The 26,153-nt window shown below is 37.8% G+C and overlaps 1 protein-coding gene across 2 annotated transcripts in view; it reads left to right on the top strand.

The window, feature by feature from the left end:
- The window catches only part of chst11 (carbohydrate (chondroitin 4) sulfotransferase 11), a 103,621-nt gene that overhangs the window by 57,250 nt on the left and 20,218 nt on the right, over positions 1–26,153 (top strand). For both annotated transcript variants that reach the window (XM_062995033.1, XM_062995041.1), the window contains exon 2: positions 11,247–11,332. In XM_062995033.1, coding sequence (XP_062851103.1) covers positions 11,247–11,332 — 86 coding nt within the window. The remainder of the gene's footprint in view (positions 1–11,246; positions 11,333–26,153) is intronic.

A 26,153-nucleotide genomic window follows, 5' to 3' on the forward strand; every position in this document is an offset into this window, starting at 1 on the left:
TCTTTTTCTCATAAGAAATAATGTAAATAGAATTAATCCGTGCCAGACCTCCCAAACTCTCTCTCCCTCTCTAATGTCTTAAATGTCTTTTTTGTTATAAATACAAGTATATTTGCCCTTAAATCTTAAACAATAGAATAGACATTACTGTAATAAACAATAATAAACAACAATACACAGTAGTACTGTACATAAAAAACACACATTCAGTACAGTACGTGTGCTGTACCATACACCATAATACATTTCCGTCTTTTTTTATAAAATGTGTCTACCAGAAACAACAAATAACTCATATTTCTCTATTATTTCCTTCTTTATTTCAGTAGTATTGTATTTTGTAGGTGTAATTGCACGAAAGAAAGAATACTTTACTGAGCCGAGTTCCTTTTTCTCTCTCACTCACTGTCCCCTCAGTCTGATACACAGTGACATCTACTAACAGGAGTAATTATACAACACAACAAATAGTTATTTTTTTCACCACTGCACTTCCTCTGCACATTCTGTGTGGACATTTTAATGTTGAATTTTACAAAATATAAAGAAAACACCAGAAAAAACACCGTCCGCTGTCTGAATGTTCACTCACTGTATATATGTATATATATATACAGTATATACAGGGTGGGCCATTTATATGGATACACCTAAATAAAATGGGAATGGTTGGTGATATTAACTTCCTGTTTGTGGCACATTAGTATATGGGAGGGGGGAAGCTTTTCAAGATGGGTGGTGACCATGGCGGCCATTTTGAAGTCGGCCATTTTGGATCCAACTTTAGTTTTTTCAATGGGAAGAGGGTCATGTGACACATCAAACTTATTGAGAATTTCACAAGAAAAACAATGGTGTGCTTGGTTTTAACGTAACTTTATTCTTTCATGAGTTATTTACAAGTTTCTGACCACTTAAGATGGTGCACCACCACATTATGGGTGTCAGGTCTGAGCATTCCTAGATGAACAGTTTCCTGGAAAGTGGATTGGTCGTCGTGGGCCAGTTGAATGGCCCCCAAGGTCTCCCGATCTGACCCTCTTAGACTTTTATCTTTGGGGTCATCTGAAGGCAATTGTCTATGCTGTGAAGATACGTGCAGCACCTGAAACTACGGATATTGGAAGCCTGTGCTAGCATTTCTTCTGCGGTGTTGCTATCAGTGTGTGAAGAGTGGGAGAAGAGGGTTGCATTGACAATCCAACACAATGGGCAGCACTTTGAACACATTTTACAAGTGGTCAGAAACTTGTAAATAACTCATGAAAGAATAAAGTTACGTTAAAACCAAGCACACCATTGTTTTTCTTGTGAAATTCTCAATAAGTTTGATGTGTCACATGACCCTCTTCCCATTGAAAAAACTAAAGTTGGATCCAAAATGGCCGACTTCAAAATGGCCGCCATGGTCACCACCAATCTTGAAAAGTTTCCCCCTCCCATATACTAATGTGCCACAAACAGGAAGTTAATATCACCAACCATTCCCATTTTATTTAGGTGTATCCATATAAATGGCCCACCCTGTATATACACTTGAGGACAAAATTATTAGCCCCCCTATGAAATTTAAAGTTATTTCAAAATTTTCCAAAGTCCTTTTATAACAGAGCAAGGATTTTTCAATATAGCATTTCTAAACATACTAGGTTTCTTTAGAAAGCATAAATTATTTTTATTTGCTTACTATAACAGAACTATTTCAAAAGAAACAAAAATCACCGGGGTCAATATTATTAGCCCCCTTAAGAACTGACTTTTTATTGAGCCATAGCACAAACCACTGTTGTGCAATGGTGTGCTTTAACTTTGTAATGATGAAAGCTCATTAAATCAAGTCACAGCTGAGGGTTATCTCCCAATTTACACACAGTATAAAAGCTTCAGTAAGCATTTGAGCTGTCACTTGAGAAAGCATCATGCCAAAAACTAAAGAAATCAGTTTAGACTTGAGAAAAAGAATCATTGATGCTTACAAAGCAGGAGAAGGATATACAAAGTTATCACAGCGTTTCCAAGTGTCAAGAACTGGAGTGAGAAGTATTATTAAAAAATTCAAAGAGAGCCACACAATACAGAACAAGCCTGGCAGAGGTAGGAAGCGCAAGATATCAAAGACCCTGGAAAGGAAACTAGTGAGAGATGTGTCTAAAGACCCCAGAACAACTGCCAAGACACTAGTGAATGACTTGGCCAAGTCAGGAATTATTGTCTCAAAAAAGACAATCACTAGAGCCCTGCACAGGAATGAATTGTGAGGTTGCAGACCAAGAAAAACTCCACTCCTGCAGAAAAGACACCTTCAAGCCAGACTGAAGTACGCTAAGGACAACCTGGAGAAAGATTATGCATACTGGAAGCATGTCCTTTGGTCAGATGAGACAAAAGTAGAGCTCTTTGGCCATAGAGACATTGCTTATATTTGGAGGAAAAAGGGGGAGGCTTATCACCCAAAGAACACCGTCCCCACAGTGAAACACGGTGGTGGGAGTATTATGCTGTGGGGATGCTTCAGTGCATCTGGACCTGGGAATCTTGTCAAGGTGGAAGGAATCATGAGGAAAGAAGGATATATGAAGATTTTGAAAGAAAACCTTAAGCAGTCAGCAGCAAAACTTGGTCTGGGTCGTCGCTTTCTCTTCCAACATGACAACGACCCAAAACATACATCGCGCCTGGTGAAGAACTACCTCCAGAAGACCAAAGTGAATGTTATTGACTGGCCTGCACAAAGCCCTGACTTGAATCCCATTGAAAATCTGTGGGGTGAACTGAAGAAGAAGATTCATGCCAGAAGGCCATCAAATCTGGAGGAGCTTGAGAGATTTGCCAAAGAAGAATGGGCTGGGATTCCTCAGGAGATGCGTCAGAGACTTGTTAAAAACTACAGCAAACGACTGCAGGCTGTTATCCAGCAAAAAGGATACACAATTGACTATTAGCATCAGGGAGGCTAATAATTTTGACCATGGTAGTTTTTGATTTTGTGAAATAATTTCATTTCTGTGGGCAAAGTAAAATTATGTAATCATTCAAAATAAAACTGGGATGTTTGAAAAAGCTGTGTTAAAAGTTATTTGCTCTATTTACCAGTACTTGGGAAATACATTTAAAACAATGAATTTTTCATAGGGGGGCTAATAATTTTGTCCTCAAGTGTATATATATATAGAGAGAGAGAGACAGTTGGAGTCAACTTGTTCGTGACGTCACGTGTTTCGCGAATTTCTGTTCGTAATCCGAAATTTGTTCGTACGTTAAATAGAAAAAGATTGTTCGTAACCCGAAATGTTCGTATGGTAAACCATTCGTAACTCAAGGGTCTACTGTATCATGGAATCGGTACATGTTAAACAGTTGCAATAAATACATTTTTTATGGTTTATTTAATATTGAAGTATTATACAATTACCCTTAGCTATCCCTTTAACAAATAACTCCTGCAAACTCCACTGTACAACTTGACGTCTGGTCTGTTGTAGAATAGTGTACAACTTAATACAGTACATCTCCGCTTCCAGTTCACTTATAACGTTGGTTTAGCAACTGACCTGAAGTATTTTTACCCCGTAAGACATACCTGGAAGGAATCCAGTGTTTTAATTATTGCTCTGAAAGCTCCTTTCTCTCTCGATGGTCTATAAAGGAATCGTGTCCTTGCATATGTGGATTGTTACTGCGTTCATAATGAGGTTGTTTGCAAAAGCCGTGGCTCGACAAACCACGCAGTATATAGTGTTTTAATCTGTTCTAAACTGCCGACACGCCTCATTTCTCTGGCAGGTTCTTCCGATGCATATTTGGTCTTCCCCTCTTCATCTTCCATCTGTTTTTGTTTATTTTTTCACCATATTGGGGAAGCCTCTTTCATCTGTTAACACTGTCGTGCTAACTGGCTAACTACTTAATCTGCACGGCGCTCCATAGCGCTTTAAGCGGCGAACAATATTATATGATCTGCTGCCTTTTGAAACCTACAGCTGTTAAAATGAACTGTGCTACGGTATAGCGGTATATTAAAAATCCATACCTTATTTGGAATCAAAGACGGTATACCGAATGTACCGTCATACCACCCAGCCCTAAACCGACTGTTTCTTTTATAGAAATAGTTATTCTGTATTTAGTCTTGTCAGATGGCTTACACTAAATAAAGTACCTTTCATAGACAATTAATAATCAAAAGCAAAAACTGAACCTAGAACCTTATAAACCACATTGCTGTGCAGCTCCCTTTTAAAATACAGCAGTTAATATTCAACCCTTAAATTGTGCTTTCATTTTACCCTAGAAGTCATTGGATTATTTATGTCTGGGTTTTCACAGGTGCCTTCTCATGTGGAAAATCCTAATATTGATCCTTTTAACACACACACACACACACACATACACACACACACACACACACACACACTTATTGTTTTGTCTTCTCCTGTTCTCCTTACACTCACCATGCCCCACGTGTGTGTGTATGAATCCAGCCATAGGCAAAATATGCGGCTGCCCTGGACATAAGTGCCACAAAATAGTCCTGATAAAAATGAACATACTTATATATGTGTTAGCTAAGTAATGATAGTGGTTAAGGTACAGTTCTATTGATTTAAAGGTCAGCGGTTCAAGCCCCACCACGGCCAGTTTGCCTTAAGTGGCTCTAGAGCTTTAACTCTTAAGTTCTGTTTAGGCTCCCTAAGACCCTAGATTCTTTATAACAGCTCACAAACTATCCTTAGCATTTGTAATCAGCTTGATACTAGCTAGCTTGTACTTCTGTTCGGGTCTTAGAGATCCCAGTCGAACTATGTAATTAATAAGAATACATTTTCATATGTTTTTAAGTCTTGTCTGGTGTTGAGGGTACAGCTGACTTTATAAAACACACACACACACACACACTCACACCCATTACAAAATCTCCCACCTCTTTCTCCGGTTAATTTGATTAATTAATTTGGTTAGTTTCGAACTTAGTGTAATTTAATTTTACCCACACAACACTGGAAGAACCCAAAGAACAAGAAAGTTAAATAAAGAACACAAGGGTTAAATAAAGTCATCTGTTAAATGCCATGATGGTTTTTGGATTTCATTTTCTTTTTGGAATGGAATGAATGGAAGACATACTTCTATATACACCGATCTGGCATAACATTATGACCACCTTCCTCATATTGTGTTGGTCCCCCTTTTGATGCCAAAGCAGACCTGCAACTGTGATGCACTGTGTATTCTGACACCTTTCTATCAGAACCAGCATTAACTTCTTCAGCAGTTTGAGCTACAGTAGCTCGTCTGTTGGATCGGACCACACGGGTCAGCCTTCGCTCCCCACGTGTATCAATGAGCCTTGGCCACCCATGACCCTGTCGCCGGTTTACCACTGTTCCTTCCTTGGATCCCCCTGATAGATACTCACCACTGCAGACCGGGAACATTCCACAAGAGCTGCAGTTTTGGAGATGCTCTGACCCAGTCGTCTAGCCGTCACAATTTGGCCCTTGTCAAACTCACTCAAATCCTTACGCTTGTCCATTTTACCTGCTTCTAACACATCAAGTTTGAGGATAAAATGTTCACTCGCTGCCTAATATATCCCACCCAGTAACAGGTGCCGTGATGAAGATATAATAAGTGTTATTCACTTCACCTGTCAGTGGTCATAATGTTATGCCTGGTCGGTGTATATTCTTCCATAACATTGCCTTAAAGTATGCCTTGCACTAAAATTTGATCAAAGATCCACAGACAGTTGGACAAAAATTATTGTGAAAAATTAAAACCAGCAATTTATAGAGTTGCAGATATTTTCGAGCTTCCACTTTCAGTCCCCTCAGCTACAAAAGATATTTCACTAAACTGAATTACAAAACATTTAAAGTGACTAAGCCCTTTTTGTGCTGGCTTTCTAAAAATGAACACTGGGTCAGACAATCATCAGATTATGGGGTTATTAAATACGACCCTAAGTTTTACACAACACAATAATGTTTAGCCAGGCAGTAATTACATTTCTGCTTTTATTTTTTTTAGCAATGGCTCAGGAATGTCTGAATTCTAATAACTAGTATGTCTAGAGCATGAAGACTCTATGTGAAATAAGAATGCACTTTTGCACAGTGTTAGTAAGGTTTACAATGGACATATCTATTACATTTAATTACACCAAACTGAAGTCCTGCTTTTCCCAAAACACTAGCACAATAGATCTTTGTTAGATGATAGTGTATCCCCCCCCCAATTGGCTGGATCCTGTGGGCTTAAGGCTGCCATGTTATCCTGCTGAAATGTATTGGAATCTAAAGTTAACACACCTTTGTTGGACATATTTATTCAGAAACTCACAACTTGTTCTTTGTTTTATCACTGACAAAACTGATTAATTAATTAATGAATTTAGTATTGATATTAAATTAATTGGTTAATTAATTGATTCTGGTCCTCTTGGTCCTTTAAAGTGTCTTTGTAATAACAATATAGAGTTATTCTTCTCTTTAATAGGAGCTTTGGAACTGGGTGTCTGTAGAGCTACTCACTCACTTATCCAATTAGGGTCGCGGGGGTGGGGGGGGGGCATGTTTATGGTGTAGCCTATCCCAGCTTTTCAATGGGTGCAAGGCACACAGTAACAGTAACCATCGCAGGGCAGACACACATACACACACACATACCCATTCACCTATAGGGCAATTCAGTGTCTCCAATTAACCTGACTGCATGTGGGAGGAAACCCATGCAGACACAGGGAGAATATGCAAACTCTGCACATTAAGGACCCGGACCGCCCCGCCTGGGGATCGAAACCAGGACCTTCTTGCTGTGAGGAGACAGTGCTACCCACTGAGCAACCGTGCCGCCCCATATTGTAAATCTGCATGAACTTAAAAAAACATAAACTTTATTTCTGAATAACTAAGCAAAATCTTGAAAGAAGAAAATGTGAACCATATACATAGATAATGCTTTAAATAATTATGGTTTATTTTAGAGAAATGTGTTTAATTTGATTACTTTACACAAGCGTAAAAGCAACCAGAATACACACAGTTGCAGTGAAAAGTAAAGTTACTTTTGTTTGCTACATTTTAACATTTTATAATGTTAAACAATAGTAAATATATAAAGATTTTTTTTTAGTTCATCTTTTGAAATACAGTGGTACCCTGCAACTCAGCGTCAGCTGGTTCTGGGAGTGTCGTTGAGTTTAAAAGGCATTGAGTTTTAAGGTATTTTTTCCCATAAGGATGTATAGGAAACCTGTTGATGCGTTTTGTGGTCCCGTGGAACTGCATATATTTTAGGCTTATTTAAAATAATGGGGTTGTTTTTGAAACATATACACTAACACAAATATAATATAAAAACACTGAAATACAATTAAAAATCAATATAAAAATACAATAAAACCTGCACTTTACCTTTATTTCTTAATTGTTTCCTTCTGCTTCTTAATCGTAAGGATGTTTGATCTTGGAATACCGTATTCCATTCAGTAAAGGTGCATTCACATGAGAAGCGGCGAAATAGCTTTTGCGCTGCTTTTCAACGATAAGCATTTTAGACTCTCTTGAAAAAAAGCTGATTCTTACAATTTCTCAGAACTTTGAGCTGTAACACAAATTTTAAAGTGAAACAGGAGAAAAATCCAGATAAACACAGATACATGCAGCCCCGGTTCTGGACTGCTTTGCTTGGGGGGGCAGTAAAACCTAATGAGGGGGCATGTTGATAGTCATGTTTTTGAAGCCAGAAATATATTCAAGGCTTGATTTGTGCATGAATGATGACAGCCAAGCTATTGATACTGGCTTAAAGTGATGTATGAGGTAAAGAAATAAAAATGCATGTTTTCGAACTTAAACTTAAAACCCAATGATTAAAAAATACATGTTGATTATGTAAATGGAGAAAAAAGATTATCTAATTGTATTTCATTTTAATACGCCCCCTTAATTAAATTGCCATTACTAATAGAACAACTCTATTTCTTGAAAGGCTTTAATACAAATTTAAGTCAAAGCTGACAAATGTACCTACACACAGACTGAGAATATTCAAACGTGGAAATAGGAATGAGTGAGAATATTTATATTATTGGGAAATTAAAATATAAAGAAAACAAAAGAATACTAATTCTGTAAAAAAAAAGTGTTTACCAGTATACCTGCCTCTCGCTCACACTAACAGAACATATACTGCCGAACTGAACTGTTTGGGGCAGTCTGCCGATTTTTATATGACTCAAAGAGCCAATCAGGAATAAGCAAGGAAATATCTTCACACTGTAAAACAAAATGCATTTTTGTGATTGGTTCAGAGATAATTTTAAAAATAGCCGTTGCTTGCATTGTGCTTGGGGGGGCAAAGACACAATTTGGGGTGGCAATGCCCCCCTCAGCCCCCCCCTAGCGCCGGCCCTGGATACATGTGTATGCTTTCTGAGTGAATTTGACTGTTACTCCACACAAATACAGATTTGTCTCATATTCGCACTTTGATGACGTTTTACTGCACTGCTCAAGCCAAACGCTGAACAAAGCAACTGGTTATTGTTCATTTGAAATTAAATTAATAATTTTTTTTAAAAGAAACTGAACACGTTGAGTTTAAGGGAAACATTGATTTTAAGGGTACAAATTTCTCGACGTAGGGCATTGAGTTTTAAAGGTTTTGAGTTTAGGGGATGTTGAGTTACAAGGTACCACTGTAGTCTACATCTACCCCTCCATCTGACCTATACACAAATTGGCCAAAATTTGGTGGACACCCAGTTATTTAGATGTTAAACAAGCGTACACAAAATCATTAACATCGATAGACATGGTCTTTCTTATGCTGCTATAACAAGCTTCACTCTCGTTTCACTAGTTTCAGAACATGACAGCATGAATTTGCTTTCATTCATTCTTAGTAGCACTGATGCTGATAATGATTGTAGGAATGAGCAACTGCCTACTTTTTCTCACATGACAGGTACAAAGCTGTTCTGGGCCAGCTGATTTGAGATAATGACTTAATGATAAACAGTAAGGAAAAATCTCTAATAGTAGATGCATTTCTCTAGCCAGACTTCCTCATCAAACCCACCAGGCAATTTTATTTTTGACCTTGTGCACACACTAGGACTAGTCTTGCTTAAATGAAATTTAACTTCTCAAGAAAAGTCATTGAAAAAGAATATAAGAAATCAAGCCTGGTCTTGCCACATATTTTCTAAAACCACCCAAACACTGAAAGGGTTTAATCCATCACAATCCAACACAAAAAAGTCGTAAGCAAACAAAGCCAAGTTTAATGCACTGTGATTAACTTTTACATTTGTACAGAGATCCTTTCAAGCCACAGCACAGGATGTGGTTTATATCAAGCAGATGATATGTATTCTTTTCACTTGCAATACAAGAGATATTCTCTGGTCAATTTTACTAATGTGCTTTGTTTAAGATTGATTTACTGGTTGCATCCCTAAACTGCATTATATGTGCTACATATTGTGTAACTTATTACACTCAATTACTCAATTATATGCATTTAGTAACCATAATACATAATACAGTAATGTGCATCTTTAAATGCCATAGAAACATATAGAATTGCAACTGTTACCTCTCCAATGAATCTTAACTGAATCTGTTCCCACTTAACTCCAAGGCAAAATCAGCATTTTTTCGTTCAGATTCTCCAGACTTTAATCTCATCAACCTAAAGGTCTGGCCTTAAGAGGAAAGAGGCCAGGCTGTTATTTCTCCTTCACTGAACTTTGCAGTTGAAACGATACATTTAGACAGGTTCCATTCTCTTGGCATTTGCCAAACCCAGATTCATCTGTCAGACTTCTAGATTGTGGGCCACAACTGTCTATCAATATAAGGTGCAGCAAAGGTTTCTGTTCTTCACATTTAATTGCAAGAAAGACATAGCAGTACAAATATAGCTGTTTCAGTTCTCTGATCCTAGTTTTGGCAATGTATAATCTATTAAATCAGGAATATGGCTAGGGATAAAAATTGTGCTGATTTCTATTAACTGATAACTGACAAGCTTACGGGGTCTCACTACAATACAAAACACAGTTCAGCAAAACCAGTTCAGCATTCAGGATGTAGATTTTAAATGTTAGACGTAACAAACAATTCATTACAAATGTATATTTCTAGTATATTTGGGGCAGTGATAGCTCAGTGGTTAAGGTACTGGACTAGTAAACAGAAGGTTGCCGGTTCAAGCCCTGCCACCACCAAGTTTCCACTGTTGGGTCCCTGAGCAAGGCCCTTAACCCTCAATTGCTCATCGTGTTCAGCTCATTGTGTAAGTCACTTTGGATAAAAGCATCTGCTAAATGCTGAAAATTTATATTTCATTTATTTATTAGGATTTTAACATTATGTTTTACACACTTTGGTTACATGTATGACAGGACAGGTAGTTACTGTTACACAAGACTCATCAGTTCAACTCTTTAATGTCAAAACCAGATATGGTAGGAGTATTTTCTTGATTTCTATCTGTATACTGGGACATGATGCAAAATATCCACATCATTTTTGTAAAAAAAACAAAATAATGCTGCACAGATCCTCGCATTTAACATGCAGATGACATGCCATTCGACATCTATTATGGTAAAAAAAAAAACTAATAAATAAAACAAACTGTAAAAACATAAATGTAAACGCCGTAACAGAGTTGAGATCTTTGTACAGGCACATGGAGTTCATCTACATCAAGCGTGTCAAACCATGTATGATGCTGAGGATTAAAATTAAATATTAATAGTAACTGATTGCTTGGCTATTGTTTGCTTTTTGGATTCTATATGCCAATCCTCTGTTCAGATAACTCAGCACATTATATATTACACGGGGACAATGGTAGCTTAGTGGGAATAGGTTTGGACTATCAGTTAAAAGCCTTGACCTTGAATCTTTGGTTTAAAGATGGTTTCATTTATGCATTGTCTCTTTTACCTAGTCAGGGTTGCAGACAGGGTTCCTGTCTATCACAGGACATACACACACAGACACATACACTCACTCACACTTTTCATTTTAAAAGTTTTTTAATAGTTCCTAGTTGGACTGACTACATGTCTTTGCACATGTCCAGAGCATCCAGAGGAAATCCACACAGACACAGGGAGAAAAATGTGGACCTGTGTTGTTAGTATTGCCTTGCTAATTTGGTTTTAGTGTTCATCTAAGACTTACTAGCTAACTGTGTTTCTCCCTGTCTGTTTGTTTGTTTTGCAGTAATGAGACGGAACTCATTCGCGGCAGAGGGCTGCTGTAGGAAAGGCGCGAGAAATGCACTGCAGGAACTTTACAACCCCACACAGGTACCTGTACCACCCACCACAAAACTATCAGTCAAACATTGATGCTCAAAATCAGTCATGCGGTTTAATGTCTGACATGGTTATTTCAGTGGCCGTTAATACCAGTGAAATATACTACGCTATCACAAAATCACATGGGTTTCCTTATGATTTAAATAGATCCGGTTTCTATCCACTATTCAAAAACATGCACAAGCTCAAATGGCAGTGCTGATGTGCCTTTAGGTGTTAGTGAGTAAATGTGTAATAAGCATTTATAATCTAGCTTTTTCAGGTTCACATGTTTAGTGCACTAATCACATTTCAAAACTTTTAATTAATAAATTCCTGTATTTTTTTGCATTCCCACCTTTAGCCACTGTCACATGGGTTGGCTCAGGCCCACTCTGTTTTCTTCCGCTGTTCAAAAACATACCAGTAGAAAGATTAGTTACTCCAAGCTGCCTCTAGATAGGAGAAAGTGTGTGATGCAATCGACTACTGGCCAGTCCAAGATGTTTCTGTCCTGCTTCCAGTGTTCCTGGACAGGATAAAGCAGTTAATATGACTAGTATCACTCGTGTTACGGTCACTGGTATCAGTTTTGTAACCAAGAAGACAGAGGTAGGTTTTCCTTATGCCTAGTTCAAACTACACGATTTTTGCCCTGATTTTTGCTCACTGACTGGTCGCCGCTAGACCCAAGAAAAATATCTAGCATGTAAAATGTCTGGACCTGTCGCTGACTCAAAATGATGTAGTGTGAAAGGCATTGCGAACAGGTTGCAAGTTGCAGCAAGTGCTTTGTTGAACTACAGCCAGCGGAAACCCGGGGGAGGAGTGTAAAAATGCGGGACAGGGGCATAATATAGTTTATATCAGAATACATCAGCACACACACAAGCTTTACAATATTTCGTAATCTTATCGTCCATGCCAAACCATAATACCCAAGCTGCATTGCAAAAATATTTATTAACCTCCAACTCACTACAGAACAAACGACCCCTGCTGGTCGTGTATTAAATCCATTCAGATTCATTTATTTTTTCTTCTTGCTTTTACGCTGCACATCAGCACTTTGATCGTTTGCTTATTGTTGACGTGCATTTTTGGACATGGTATCATTACACCTCTTGTCACTTCTCGCGTGTGTTTTCGTGACAAAACAGACAGACTTATCTGCGATTCCTCATGGTGATAGATCGTGTAGTGTGAAATACACAGTGACTTAAAAGACTCCCGATTACAAGAGATCCAGTTGTGTAGTGTGAACTGTACGGCGATCTGAACAACTTTGAAAGACGTGTAGTGTGAACTTGGCATTAGTCCTTTTTTCATAGGCTTTTTATTGGTCACGCCAGAGGTTTTTTTTAAAGAAAGAAAAGAGAAAAATAGATGATCATAAACAGGGTATTTTCAGACACCGACTCCCTCTTAACATACTCACAAGAGGGGCAACACAAGGAGTAGAAAGAGACACAGGTTATATAGAAAGGGTAATTAGGTAAGCCACATGAACCCACTCACTAATTACCGCTACATTCATCCCTCAATTTCCTCCTCTAGCTACAGCTTTTGCCTAAACCACAGTTTTAAATAGCAAATTTAAAGTTATTTATAGTAATGACCACACTGAATGCAGTATTTTAAATTTGATTGTAATAAAATAAAAACAAATGTATTTCACATTAAAGTTTCAAGCTTGTTATAGTATTACATATACTATGACTCTATGACACTTGACTCTAAGCCTTTTGAATATCTTATTTTAAAACCATTTTAGAAACCTTTCATTAAAAGAGTACATGTGGGGTCAAGAAGTGGTTTTGCATGAGAAGACTGAAAGTCAATGAAATGGTCAGTGGTAGCTAATGAAAGCTCATGGTCAGTAGTATCTCAGTGGTTAATATACTGCTCTAGTATTTAGAAGGTGGTTTGTTCAAGCCCCTCTTCTGTCAGGTTGCCCTGTGTGGCTCCTGAGCCAGGGCGCTTGAACGCTTAATTGCTTGGGTTGTAAAGTTTTAAGTCACTTTGGATAAAAACGTAATTGCTAAATGCCATAAATTATGTAAATACCGTAATGGGGTTGAGATCTCTGGAGTTCATTCACACCAAGCTTGTCAAACCATGTGTGATGCTGAAGATTAAAATTAAATATTAATACCAACTGGTGATTTATTATTTACTTTTTTGTACTATATATTCCAATCCTCTGTTCAGATACACTGCACATTACACATGGACAATGGTAGCCTGGTGGGTAGAGCTTTGGGCTATCAATCAAAAGGGTGTGGGGTTAAATTTCAGCTCAGCCATGCAACCACTGTTGAGCCCTTGAGCAAGGCTCTCAACCCTCTTGGGTCTGTACATTTGTATATGTATATATGACAAATAAAGGTATTCTATTCTTATGATTTTCTACTGTATTTAAGTATACTCCAAGAGTGCAAAGTAACCTTCCGAACCCCATTTGCTTTTTATAGCAAACTCATCTACACATTGCTTAGCATATGAAAGCATATAAAAGTCATCCTTTGCATATATTAAGTAAATTAAATATATTTCTCTTCTATTTCTTTTCTACTTTAACACTAATATTCACATCTGTGTCCTCTGGATAAAGATAAATGTACATTGTTGCCATCTTAACTTTCCCTCTATGGATAGAGCTTTATGTGGAGCTGTAATAAAACTTCTCTTTTTTGGTCATCTGGAAGGCATGATCTTAAAACTTTGGTTTAAAGACGGTTTCATTAATTAGTAGTCTCTTTTACTACAGCTTTATCCTGGTCAGGGTTGCAGACAGGGTTCCAGTCCATCACAAGGCAGACACACACACACACACACACTCACACTTAGGACAATTTTATTAGTTCCAGTTGGACTGACTACATGTCTTTGCACATGTGGAAAAAGTCCAGTGCATCCGGAGGAAATCCACACAGACACAGAGAGAACATGTCAACTCCACACAAAACGGACCCTGGCCACCTAGCCAGAAAATCGAACCCAGTACCTTCTTTCTTTGAGGCGACAGCGCTACCCACTGCACCACCCCGGGTTCATTCATTACATTTAAATTCAGACTCTCTCAAAATCTATCCTCTATTGTGGCTCTTTATTTTTGTTCATCCAAAAGGTTTTCAGTAGGGTTAAGGTGATGGACTGGAATGACCATATTATGGGTGATTGTATTGCTGGACCTACTATATCTAAAACACTTATACCAGAACATACACACTGCCATGTTATTACCATATTTGTGTCAATGCAGTCTATCACCTGAACATCATTTGGTCAGTTTGGGGGTCATATTGGGGTCCCTTTTAATTTATACATTTGATTAATGGGGTACAGAGTAATGGTAAGTGTAGCTTATAAAATAATGAATGCACATACCAGATAGGTGTATCTAATAAAATGATCAGTGAGTGTGTGCATGTATGTAAATGTCTGATTTAAATGACAATAAATGATCCTGTCAAATGAATACACTGACAATAATTTATGTCAAATTAAGGTTTTTAGTCACACTTTCTAACAACAAAAAGTAACAACACTACAAAACTGCACAATTTATAAAGATGCACAGAAGAACAGTCTGTTCCAGCCTCAGTAAGCCCTAGTTTGTAATCAATTTAAGATGTAAAATGTAAGATCTGAATGTACTGATGTTTTATAATTGAAGTCTTACAAGTTTTAATACTTTTTCATCTTATTTTCAGGCTGATTTATAACTTCAGTAAAACTATACTATTTGGTCCTACCTTTTATTAGCATGACCATCTACAAGCATAACATCCTTTCCTCTGCATATTCTCCACAGTGCAATCTGGAAATGCTTTCCTGCCTCCACTAAGTTTGATTGGTTCCAGAAACAAGTTTGAGCAGACTTGAATTTCCTGAACCATGATTGCACTGCTAATGGTTTCTATAAAAGTAGTGCATATAGACAGACAGACAGACAGACAGACAGACAGATAGAGATATATATATATTATATGTGGGCAGTGCTTCAACTTATTACCTTTATTGCTTTTTAGGCAGACAGTGCTACAAATGGCAAGCTACTATAATACAAAGTAGTTGGTAATAGTTTTAGTACACAAACTTAGTACCTAGTAGTTAGGGCAGTTGTAGCCAGGCGGTTAAAGTACTGGACTAGTAAGTAGGGGTGTGCTATATCGTATCGTTCACGATAATACCGGTATAATTTTTAAAACGATACAAAAAAGCCCATATCGTAATAATAGCGATATTCTGCGTTTTTTACGTAATGACGTCACACAGCTACGCAAATGGCGTACGTTTGTTACGTGGGTCATTTGGGCACAGCAACGAGTATGGCGGAAAGCGGCTCTGCGGTGGAGGAGCTCGTTCCAAAAACTCCAAGTCCACCATAAATTAATCTTTTGCAACCCAAACCCCAACCACCGCTTTGCCGGCAACTTTTTTGCGAAAGTATTTCTGCACGCAGGTTTACACAGGGACGCAATTCAACAGTGCACCTCCACCAAACAGTTCAGGAATACTCTTAACATTAATGTCAACCACCAACGCAGAAATAGTATTACTATTACTTAGTACTACTGCTACTTAGTACTACTGCTACTTAGTACTACTGCTACTTTAGTACTACTGCTACTGTACTTAGTAGTAATTGTGGCGCGCTACGAGTAAAGGCGCCACCGGGCTCTGCGCGTTCCAGTGTTGCCAGATTGGGCGGTTATCCGCCAAATTGGGCGGATTTTGTTGGGAAACAATTTAATAGCAGTTAAATAACACTTCTATTTTAAAGAAAATATTCCGTTTTAAAAAGCTCCAGCATTGAAGAAGGTTATTAAAAGTAAAGTCAATTTTCAATGCTGATTTGGCTTAATAGTGTTGGTCAGTCTGTATCATATTGTTAAAAGAAAATTAAAATTAGTTTTCCATGCATTCACGCTGGCATGTTCTGGGGTTCAATTGAGTGTCATCATTACACACAAGTTGGCAGCCAAATTATAAAGTATTGCAAAGGAATATCTTTGAAATTCTTCCTCATAATGTTAAGGTTGCTATATTTTTGTTTTTTTTACTTGTCAGGGAAAATGAAGAGAAAAAAAGCTTAGTAGTATGCGGGTCTTCGTGATGTAATTCTACATGGCACTCACTGCCTGTATAGGTAAATGAGTGGGTGACCACACGTTTCTGTGCGACCCCTGTGTGAGCAATGGTCTCAGTCTGGCCACCCCTATGGAAATTGTCTGACTCTGCCATTACATTATGTTACATTATTTTTTACTGGAAAGACAAAATACAGAAAAGTGCGTAATTCTTACATACGTCTTACATTTTTTTACGAAGTGTTAACTTATATTAATTCTAAATAAAAACTGAACATTATTATTTTTTTTGCAATAGTGTTTTCTCGAAATAAAATATTTTTCAGTGTTTTGTTATATCGCCAAAAATATTGTTATCGCAAAAATAACCTGAAATATCGTGATATTATTTTAGGGCCATATCGCCCACCCCTACTAGTAAGCATAAGGTTGCTGGTTCAAACCCCACCACTGCCTCTGTCGGGCTCTTGAGCAAGGCCTTTAACCCTCAGTTGCTTAGATTGGATACTGTATTCTGTATACTGTATTCTGCTAAATGCCAAAATGCAGTATTTTGTGATTTGAGACATGAAACAGCACTGAAACCTAACTTCTTAATTTAGAAATAAATGAAATCAACCTTAAAAAGCTAAATTAATAAATACAACATTTTAATTTTGCGGATTTTAAAATTTGCAACATCACTGTTTTGTTGATGCATACACAAGCTATATTAGACATAAAAGGTGGTATTGTACTGCATGTTAACTGTTTTGTTAGTCTCAGAACATCCTACTGTTTTAAGGGAACAATAAAAGCTTTGAAGTTTTCATTCAAAGATGCATATCACAGTCTTAATAGAATCTGTAACATCTAAACGTATTAACATATAAGCATACAACCTTTAGGCTTTTAGGCTTTAGGCTGAAAATTTTTAAACAAGCATAACGTAATACTAAAACATAAAAATGAAAATGTCATGTATTTTGGCACTATTTTTAGTCTAGTTTTAAGTTCCTCTTAGCAAATTAACTCAACCGAATGACTCACATGAGGGGGGAAACTGAGACCTGTGTCGCAATATATAGTTTGTGTTGGATTTAGCAGTATTGGTATTACACAACTTTTAGTGAAACATGAGTGTTCCTTTTTAGGATTACCCACTTCTAATTTTATATGTAGTATAATAGCGCATATGCTAACTTCCCCTTACAGACTTCCGCTTCGAGCCGTCCCACCAGCCCAGCCGAGGTTCAGTATCCCTTACATTTTAAGACAGGTTTACAAGAAATCTAAAATAACCACCTGTGAACCACTTACAAACTACAATTAGATGATCAGAATCTGATAGGCCTACCTTTGTTGACACTGAAATGCTGTGGACATTCCTACATATGTAATTCTTATAATACAGCCTAAATGAAAACACAAAAGGGAATTGAAGCACATTTATTTATTTTACATATTTTCAGCATATATACACTTTGCTTGTCTTAAAGTGAAACACATTTTATTTTTTTCTCCTCTTTAGAAAGGTAAATTCGATGTCCCATTTCTCTAGATATTTACATGCAGTCTTTACTTTTTTGGCAGGAATGCCCTCTCTCTCCTTGCCATCCATCCATCTCTCCCTGTTCCAGGTTTGTTCCCGCTGTCCGCACTAACCTCGCGAGAACTGCCACTTGCAGCAGCCTGGGTGGCAGTTCTCGCGAGTTAGTGACATTTCAGTTTGGAGAGGCACGGGAATGTTTTTTAAAATTATAATATAATACGGGAAATTTACGGGAAAATACTAATACGGGAGGACGGCGGGAAAGAGGGGTAAAATACGGTAGTTTCCCGGCCAAAACGGGAGACTTGACAGGTATGCATGCTTGGAGTTGTATTTTAATAAAATATTTTACTAAATGCATTTTCGATTTTATTGTTTTACTCATGTACTTAGTATTTATCAAATAACACTTTTTAAAAGAACAATATTCTTTTTGTGAAGCTATCTCAGCTAGACTAGAGTTATTTAATGCTATGGTGCATTTTTGTGTATTATCTTAAGCTACAGTGTTTTTATGCTGACTGCCCACTGACCTTAAACCAATCCCTCACCTTGAAGTTAAGGTCTTTATTGCTTTTTGTTGAATTGTTAGACATATTACAACCCCAAATCAGAAAAAGTTGGGACAGTATGGAAAATGCAAATAAAATAAAAATGCAGTGTTCCTTACATTTACTTTGACTTTCATTTGATTGCAGACAGTTTGAGCCCAAGATATTTCATGTTTTATCTGTTCAACTTCATTTCATTTGTTAATAAAGATCCATTCCTGCATTTCAGGCCTGCAACACATTCCAAAAAGTTGGGATGGGAACAATTTAGGGCTATAATGAGATGAAAAAACTAAATAATGATGTGATTCCAAACAGGTGATGTCAGCAGGTGATTGTAATCATGGTTTCGTACAAAAGCAGCATCCAGGAAAGGCTTTGATGAGCAAAGATGGCCAGAGGATCTCCAGTTTGTCAACAATTCAGACGTCACTGCATCAAGAACCGCCACTCAACAATAGCTGATATAACCACATGGGTGAGGGATTACTTTGGCAAACCTTTGTCAAGCACTACAATACAGAGTTACATGCACAAATGCCACTTAAAACTTTACTGTGCAAAAAAAAGCCTTATGTTAACCATGTCCAGAAGTGGCGTCGACTTCTCTGGGCTCGGAGGCATCTAGGATGGACCACCACACAATCAGCATTCCAGGTCTTTTTTGTAAAAGCCAGGGTCTGTCATGGTATGGGGTCGTGTCAGTGCCCTTGGCAAAGGTAATTTACACTTCTGTGATGGCAGCATTAATGCAGAAAAGTACATTGAGATCTTAGAGAAACATATGCTGCCTTCAAGACGTCATCTTTTCCAGGGACGTTCATGCATTTTTCAACAAGACAATGCAAAACCACATGCTGCACACATTACAAAGGCATGGCTGCGGAAGAAGAGGGTACGAGTACTGGACTGGCCTGTCTGCAGTCCTGACCTGTCCCCAATAGAGAATGTGTGGAGAATTTTGAAAGGAAAAATGCAACAACGACGACCCCGTACTGTTGCACATCTTAAGACGTGTTTGCAGGAAGAATGGGACAAAATAGAAGCTGAAACACTAAATCACTAAATCACCAAAACGTCATTCAAGTGTGGTGAAAAGGAATGGCAACATTACCAAGTGGTAAATGCTTTACTGTCCCAACTTTTTTTGGAATGTGTTGCAGGCCTTAAATGCAGGAATTGATGTTTATTAATAAATAAAATTAAATTGAGCAGATAAAACATCAAAGAAATCTCAGGTTCATCCTGTCTGCAATCAAATAAAAGTCAAAGTAAATGTAAGAAACACTGTGTTTTTTGTTATTATTTGCATTTTCCATGCTGTCCCAACTTTTTTTGATTTGGGGTTGTAAATAGTCTTATTAAATGCTGATTACTTGAATCATGTCGATTTTTTTGCAGCATATGTACTGACTGTGCTTTAAAAGAAATGTCAGTCACTATTGTGCTCTATTGTGCTGGTTTGTCAAATTGAACAGTCACATTGCATGTAATTAACTGTGTTGAATGCTTCATGCCTTGTTTCACTGACTGCTTCTGACACTGTAAGAATATTGTGAGTGCAGTATACATATGCAAATACATTTTATTTAAAGAAGCAAGGTGGAAATGGCCTAGAAATAATGCTTACACAATGGCTGTCAGGAGAAATGTCAGAAATGTCCATGGTCGTAACTCCACAGATGCTTTATTGTACACTTATGGAGCAGTGATGGGGGTAGCGAAGTGGTTAAGTTACTACACTAGTCATCAGAAGGCCACTGGTTCAAACCTCTCTGTTGCCACTGTCAGAAAAGCCCTTAATTTTCAATTGCTTGAATTTTATTTGGCCACTTGTAAACTGCTTTGGATAAAAGCACCTGCTCACTGGTGTTTATGTAAATCATGGACAGCTATCTTCTGCAACACGGAAGGCAATTTTCAACTTGAGAAAATGACCATTTCAGCCACACAGGTGTGATTTTGTGTCATTTACTGAAGAGTGCTAAAGTCTGTGAATCACTCTATATAAGATCAGTCTGGAATAATGCAAAACCCTGGGCTCTCCTCTTGAATCTCCTTAATTGCAGTAAGTGTTTAGGGGTTTGGAAAGTATAGAAACAAATCGGGAAAAGATGTTCAATGATTTTACTAACTTAATTAAATTTTGTAAACATTTTTAATTTCATGCTTTCAACACACTTAAAAAAGTTGGGATAGAGGCATGTTTACTGCTGTGTTACAACCCCAAATCAGAAAAAGTTGGGACAGTATGGAAAGCATTAGAGCCAGAGACTCCAAAAAGCTTAACAAGCTTATCAGGAAGGCTGGTCCTGTGCTGGGTTTTGCTCTGGAGCCTTTAGAGCTGGTTATTGAGCAGAGAATTTTGCACAAGCTGCTCAACGTAATGGACAATACCTCACACCCGTTACACGACCTACTGATTAAACAGCAAAGTGCCTTTAGTGGAAGGTTCCGCCAACTTCGCTGCAACAAAGAGCGCTATAGGAAGTCATTTCTGCCCACAGCTGTGGCAACCTATAATAACTCTCACTGGTGCAAGAGAAGGATGCAGAACCTATAACACCCACGAAAGACAATTAAACTTACAATTTGCACATGGTACTGTTATTTGCACAGCTTTAAATTGCACAACGTCTGTTATTGCACCTTTAGGCTCCCCCCTTTTTAGTTTTTAGTTTCTTTTTGTTCTTGTCCTGTTAGATGTTTTTATATTCTTATTTTTTATATTATTATATTTTTATTTTCTTTATTTACTTCTGGACATGGTTAACATAAGGCTTCTTTATTGCACAGTAAAGTTTTAAGTAGAGATGGGACGATCGATCGGCTATGAATCGGTATCGGCCGATTTTTAATCAAAATATGCTATCGGCGATCGGCGATATTTCCTAAAAGTAGCCGATCCGATCGTGTGATATATAAAGATCACGTTAAGTTAACAGCTCAGTGGATTGATCCAGACTTTGAGCTACGACGCGCCAACCATCACATCACCATTCATCAACCATTGTACAGAAACCACAGTGAAAGCTCTTCATGACCTAAAATAACATCATTAACGTTGTGCATCATACATACGATGTAATTTTGCTGATTGTAATATTTACTTTAAAAAGATAATTCAACCCGGTCACATCTGAGTCGATTCTATCAGCACGTTATATAAACTCCTGGTTCACTTTGGTAAATCGTAAGCGGTTCTTACTTGTGATGTAGATGAGAACAGAAAACGTTACAGAGCCAATCAGAGGCAAAAGTTTATTCATTACCAAATTCGTTAGTTCAGGATCATCTGCTGAACTTTTAGCTCCTTAGACGGAACGAGTCTGACTCGGTTACAGATCTGTGGTAATAGCAGTTTAATTAAGCTTTTTAATGAAGCTTTTTAATGTAAGAGAGTCACACAAAATGTTCTGTAGTAGTTGGTGTTTATTTAAAACCACGACATTTAATTAATAACAGTAAACACGGAGAGATAACTGAGAAGAGAAACTTACGCTTCGCGAAAAATGACTCGTGAATCAATGAATCACTTATAGCGATACAGTGAACAAAGCGTCTCTTCTAAAGGCGCACACACACGCGCGCGCTGTTCCGGTTTATCTTCACTGTGAGGCTCTTTTTAAGTATTTTTATTTTATTTACTGCTAACCCCCCCAAACCCCCCCGATCGCAATCGGCTATCGGCCGATGTCCCTGAAAGGAGATCGGAGATCGGAATCGGTGCCAAAAACCCCGATCGTCCCATCTCTAGTTTTAAGTGGCATTTGTGAATGTAACTTTGTATTGTAGTGCTTAACAAAGGTTTTCCAAAGTAATCCCTCACCCATGTGGTTATATCAGCTATTGTTGAGTGGCGGTTCTTGATGCAGTGCCGTCTGAGGGATCGAAGATCACGGGTGTAATCTTGCGCCCTTGGCCTTTACACATAAAAATTCTAATGATTCCTTGGATCGTTTAATGATATTATGCACTGTAGAGGGAGAAATATGCAAATCTCTTCCAATCTTTCTGTGAGGTACATTGTTTTTAAACATTTCAATCATTTTCTCACACATTTGCTGACAAACTGGAGATCCTCTAATCATCTTTGCTCATCGAAGACTCAGCCTTTCCTGGATGCTGCTTTTGTACCAAACCATGATTATAATCACCTGTTGACATCACCTGTTTGGAATCACATCATTATTTAGTTTTTTCACCTCATTACTAGCCCTAAATTGCCCGTCCTAACTTTTTTTGGAATGTCTTGCAGGCCTGAAATGCAGGAATGGAGGTATATTAACAAATGAAATGAAGTTGAGCAGATAAAACATGAAATATCTTGGGTTCAAACTGTCTGCAATGAAATAAAAGTCAAAGTAAATGTAAGGAACACTGTATTTTTATTTTATTTGCATTGTCCATACTGTCCCAACTTTTTCTGATTTGGGGTTGTACATCACCTGCCTAATAATTAGACTTTGTAATAGTTTGGTAACTGAGGATACAAAATGTTGCAGTTTTACAAGTGGAGTTTTCTCCCATTCTTGCTTGATACAAGACTTCAGTTGCTCAGTAGTTTGTAATTGCCTTTGTCTGATTATCTTTCTCATAATGTACTATACATATTTAATGAGAGATGTACTGCAGACAGTTTTGGAATTTCAAATGAGATAATAAAATCGAGTTGATCTGCCAAAACATTAAAAGTCATTTTGTTGTACTTTCATCAGTTTAATAAAGGCTCAAAAGTATTAACAAATCTCATATTCATGTTTTACTGCATTTCACAAAATGTCCCAGCTTTACTGGAAACTGTGTTTGCAATTCCAGTGGTCTTAGTGCGAGATGATGAACAACTGTGCTGTTTTCTGCAGAGTGTGTGTTTGGTTATGTGTGTATTTACTTGTGTATGCTGACTCAGCGTGTACGCTTTTAAGTCATACACACCTGGAAACTCACCACCTTGTATATACATGCTGATATAAGCACCCACATGCAGAAAAACTGACATATTTTAACAGATTTATTCTCCGAGTGGAATTAGTGCAAGCTGAAAAGCAGTACAGCTGCAGTTTTATACACATAGGAGTACAAACAGATCTAACAAATCAGGACAGCCAAAATCATTAGCCCGGGATCAAGTGTCACTGAGTGTACAATTGGGAAAAGGCAAAAAACTCTGGTGATATTTAAAACAGGTCTTTTTCCAGCCAGTTAGTTTGGAGACTTGACAGAATAAAATCCAGACTACAAAACCTGATGGTATATTATAGTAACTCCACTAGCATTGCAGGTTCATCAAACTGTGATACAAGCAATAAGCTTTTATAGTGTCTTTATTTTACTCACCATTTGAGTTCAAGTATGATGTTAATTCACCGCTCTAGCTTCTGGTGCTAATAAATTACCATTTATCTTTACAGTCTGTAATTTGTAAGTTCCTACCCAAAGAACTATATTTCTCATCTTCTTAAAAACATTTAGTTCTTTAATAATACAGTTTACCTAAAGTAAATAGGGAGGGGTTATAAAATTGTACAATTAATTGTACAAAAATAAACATAAATTTACTCTGGTCAGTGCTCTTATTAACCGCATCCAAAATTAATGCAGGGACATTAATAACTATTACCATTTTGATTCTTTATAATACACCTAATCAGATCACTTAGTACATATATTAGTATTAGTATTAGTATTAATATATTACCATACAACACATCATGCAGTGATAATGCATTGTTCAGGACGTATTGATTGTAGTTACTAATGTTTCCAGGCAGTCAGGTCAGGAAGAATATTGGATGATTCACTTCAGTGGTGGGCTGGCTGTTAAATTCATTTGTTCACCCCTGCATATACACCGATCAGCCATAACATTAAAACCACCTCCTTGTTTCTACACTCACGGTCCATTTTATCAGCTCCACTTACCATATATAAGCACTTTATAGTTCTACAATTACTGACTGTAGTCCATCTCTTTCTCTGCATGCTTTGTTAGCCCCCTTTCATGCTGTTCTTCAATGGTCAGGACTCTACCAGGACCACTACAGAGTAGGTACTATTTGGGTGGTGGACGATTCTCAGCACTGCAGTGACACTGACATGGTGGTGGTGTGCTGATGGAGTTTTTAAACACCTCACTGTCACTGCTGGACTGAGAATAGTCCACCAACCAAAAACATCCAACCAACAGCGCCCCGTGGGCAGCGTCCTGTGACAACTGATGAAGGTCTAGAAGATGACCAACTCAAACAGCAGCAATAGATGAGTGATCGTCTCTGACTTTACGTCTACAAGGTGGACCAACTAGGTAGGAGTGTCTAATAGAGTGGACAGAGAGTGGACACGGTATTTAAAAACTCCAGCAGCGCTGCTGTGTCTGATCTACTCATACCAGCACAACACACACTAACACACCACCACCATGTCAGTGTCACTGCAGGGCTGAGAATGATCCACCACCTAAATAATACCTGCTCTGTGGTGGTCCTGTGGGGGTCCTGACCATTGAAGAACAGGGTGAAAGCAGGCTAAAAAAAAGTATGTAGAGAGATGGCCCACAGTCAGTAACTGTAGAACTACAAAGTGCTTCCATGTTGTAAGTGGAGCTGATAAAATGGACAGTGAGTGTAGAAACACTTCTTACTTTTTTGTTTATAACTTTTTCTTTTGCTTTTATTCATTATTTAAGTTGCTCAAAGTTTTAACTTTAATTTTTCACTTTGATTATTACATATTTCATTGTTACACTTATTCATTTACTTGTTGTATATTGTTTTGTTTTTGCTTAAATCCAATAATTGTAGCTTTTAGTTATTAGATAACATTTATTTGCACCAGATTGCACATTGAGTGTACATGACACATGCATTGCATTAACTGCAAGCATAGAACACACACACACACACAATCACAACTACCATGCCATTTCAGCCTACTGCTTTTTCATTGCTCTCTGGACTCTTTATAATTGTAGCTTATTATGGATGAAGGATCTAGACATGGTGGGCTGGTGTCCTGGATCCAGATAAAGCAAACTTCTGAGCTAAATTATACCATCAATGGATTAACATAGTGTATGCTTTAGTTTAGAACAAGGCATACTTGTGTGTAATACCGTGTGTGTGTGTCTTTGTAGGTGCGTTTGCCTATGAAAAGTGTGTGTAAATTGTGAGCAGGTGTGTGTCTGTCAATGTAAGGGAGAGGTCTTCATAAATGTGTGTGTGTGTGTGTATGTGAAAGTGTAGGTCTGTGCATTTTAACACAGTAAGGAAAGGTAGACTAGCCTCTCATTTTCCTTCAGCTCATCTAAGCTTGCTATAATCATAGCATGACATGTCAACATGTTTTTCCTCTCGCACCGTTTTTATTTCTCATGATTGTGTAGATAAACCCACTGAACTGTACGCTGTGAGTGCAGCCTGTCTCCGTAGCTCTGTGTAAAAAGCTATTCAAGTGCAAAAGGTGGAAAATCACTGGCTTGACATTTTTTCAGATTGCTTTCTCCATCTATTTACTCCACCCTGCGCTTTCCTTCTGGTCCCCGCTGTCTATTTCTCCTGTGTGTCTGGGTATGTTTGTGTTTGTTTATTTAAAGCCAGTTTTCCATTTTTCTCTCCTCAGAAACCTGTCTGAGTGAATTGCAGTATTGCTTCTTA

This window comes from Trichomycterus rosablanca, chromosome 1, assembly GCF_030014385.1.
Source record: "Trichomycterus rosablanca isolate fTriRos1 chromosome 1, fTriRos1.hap1, whole genome shotgun sequence".
Classification (NCBI taxonomy): Eukaryota; Metazoa; Chordata; class Actinopteri; order Siluriformes; family Trichomycteridae; genus Trichomycterus; species Trichomycterus rosablanca.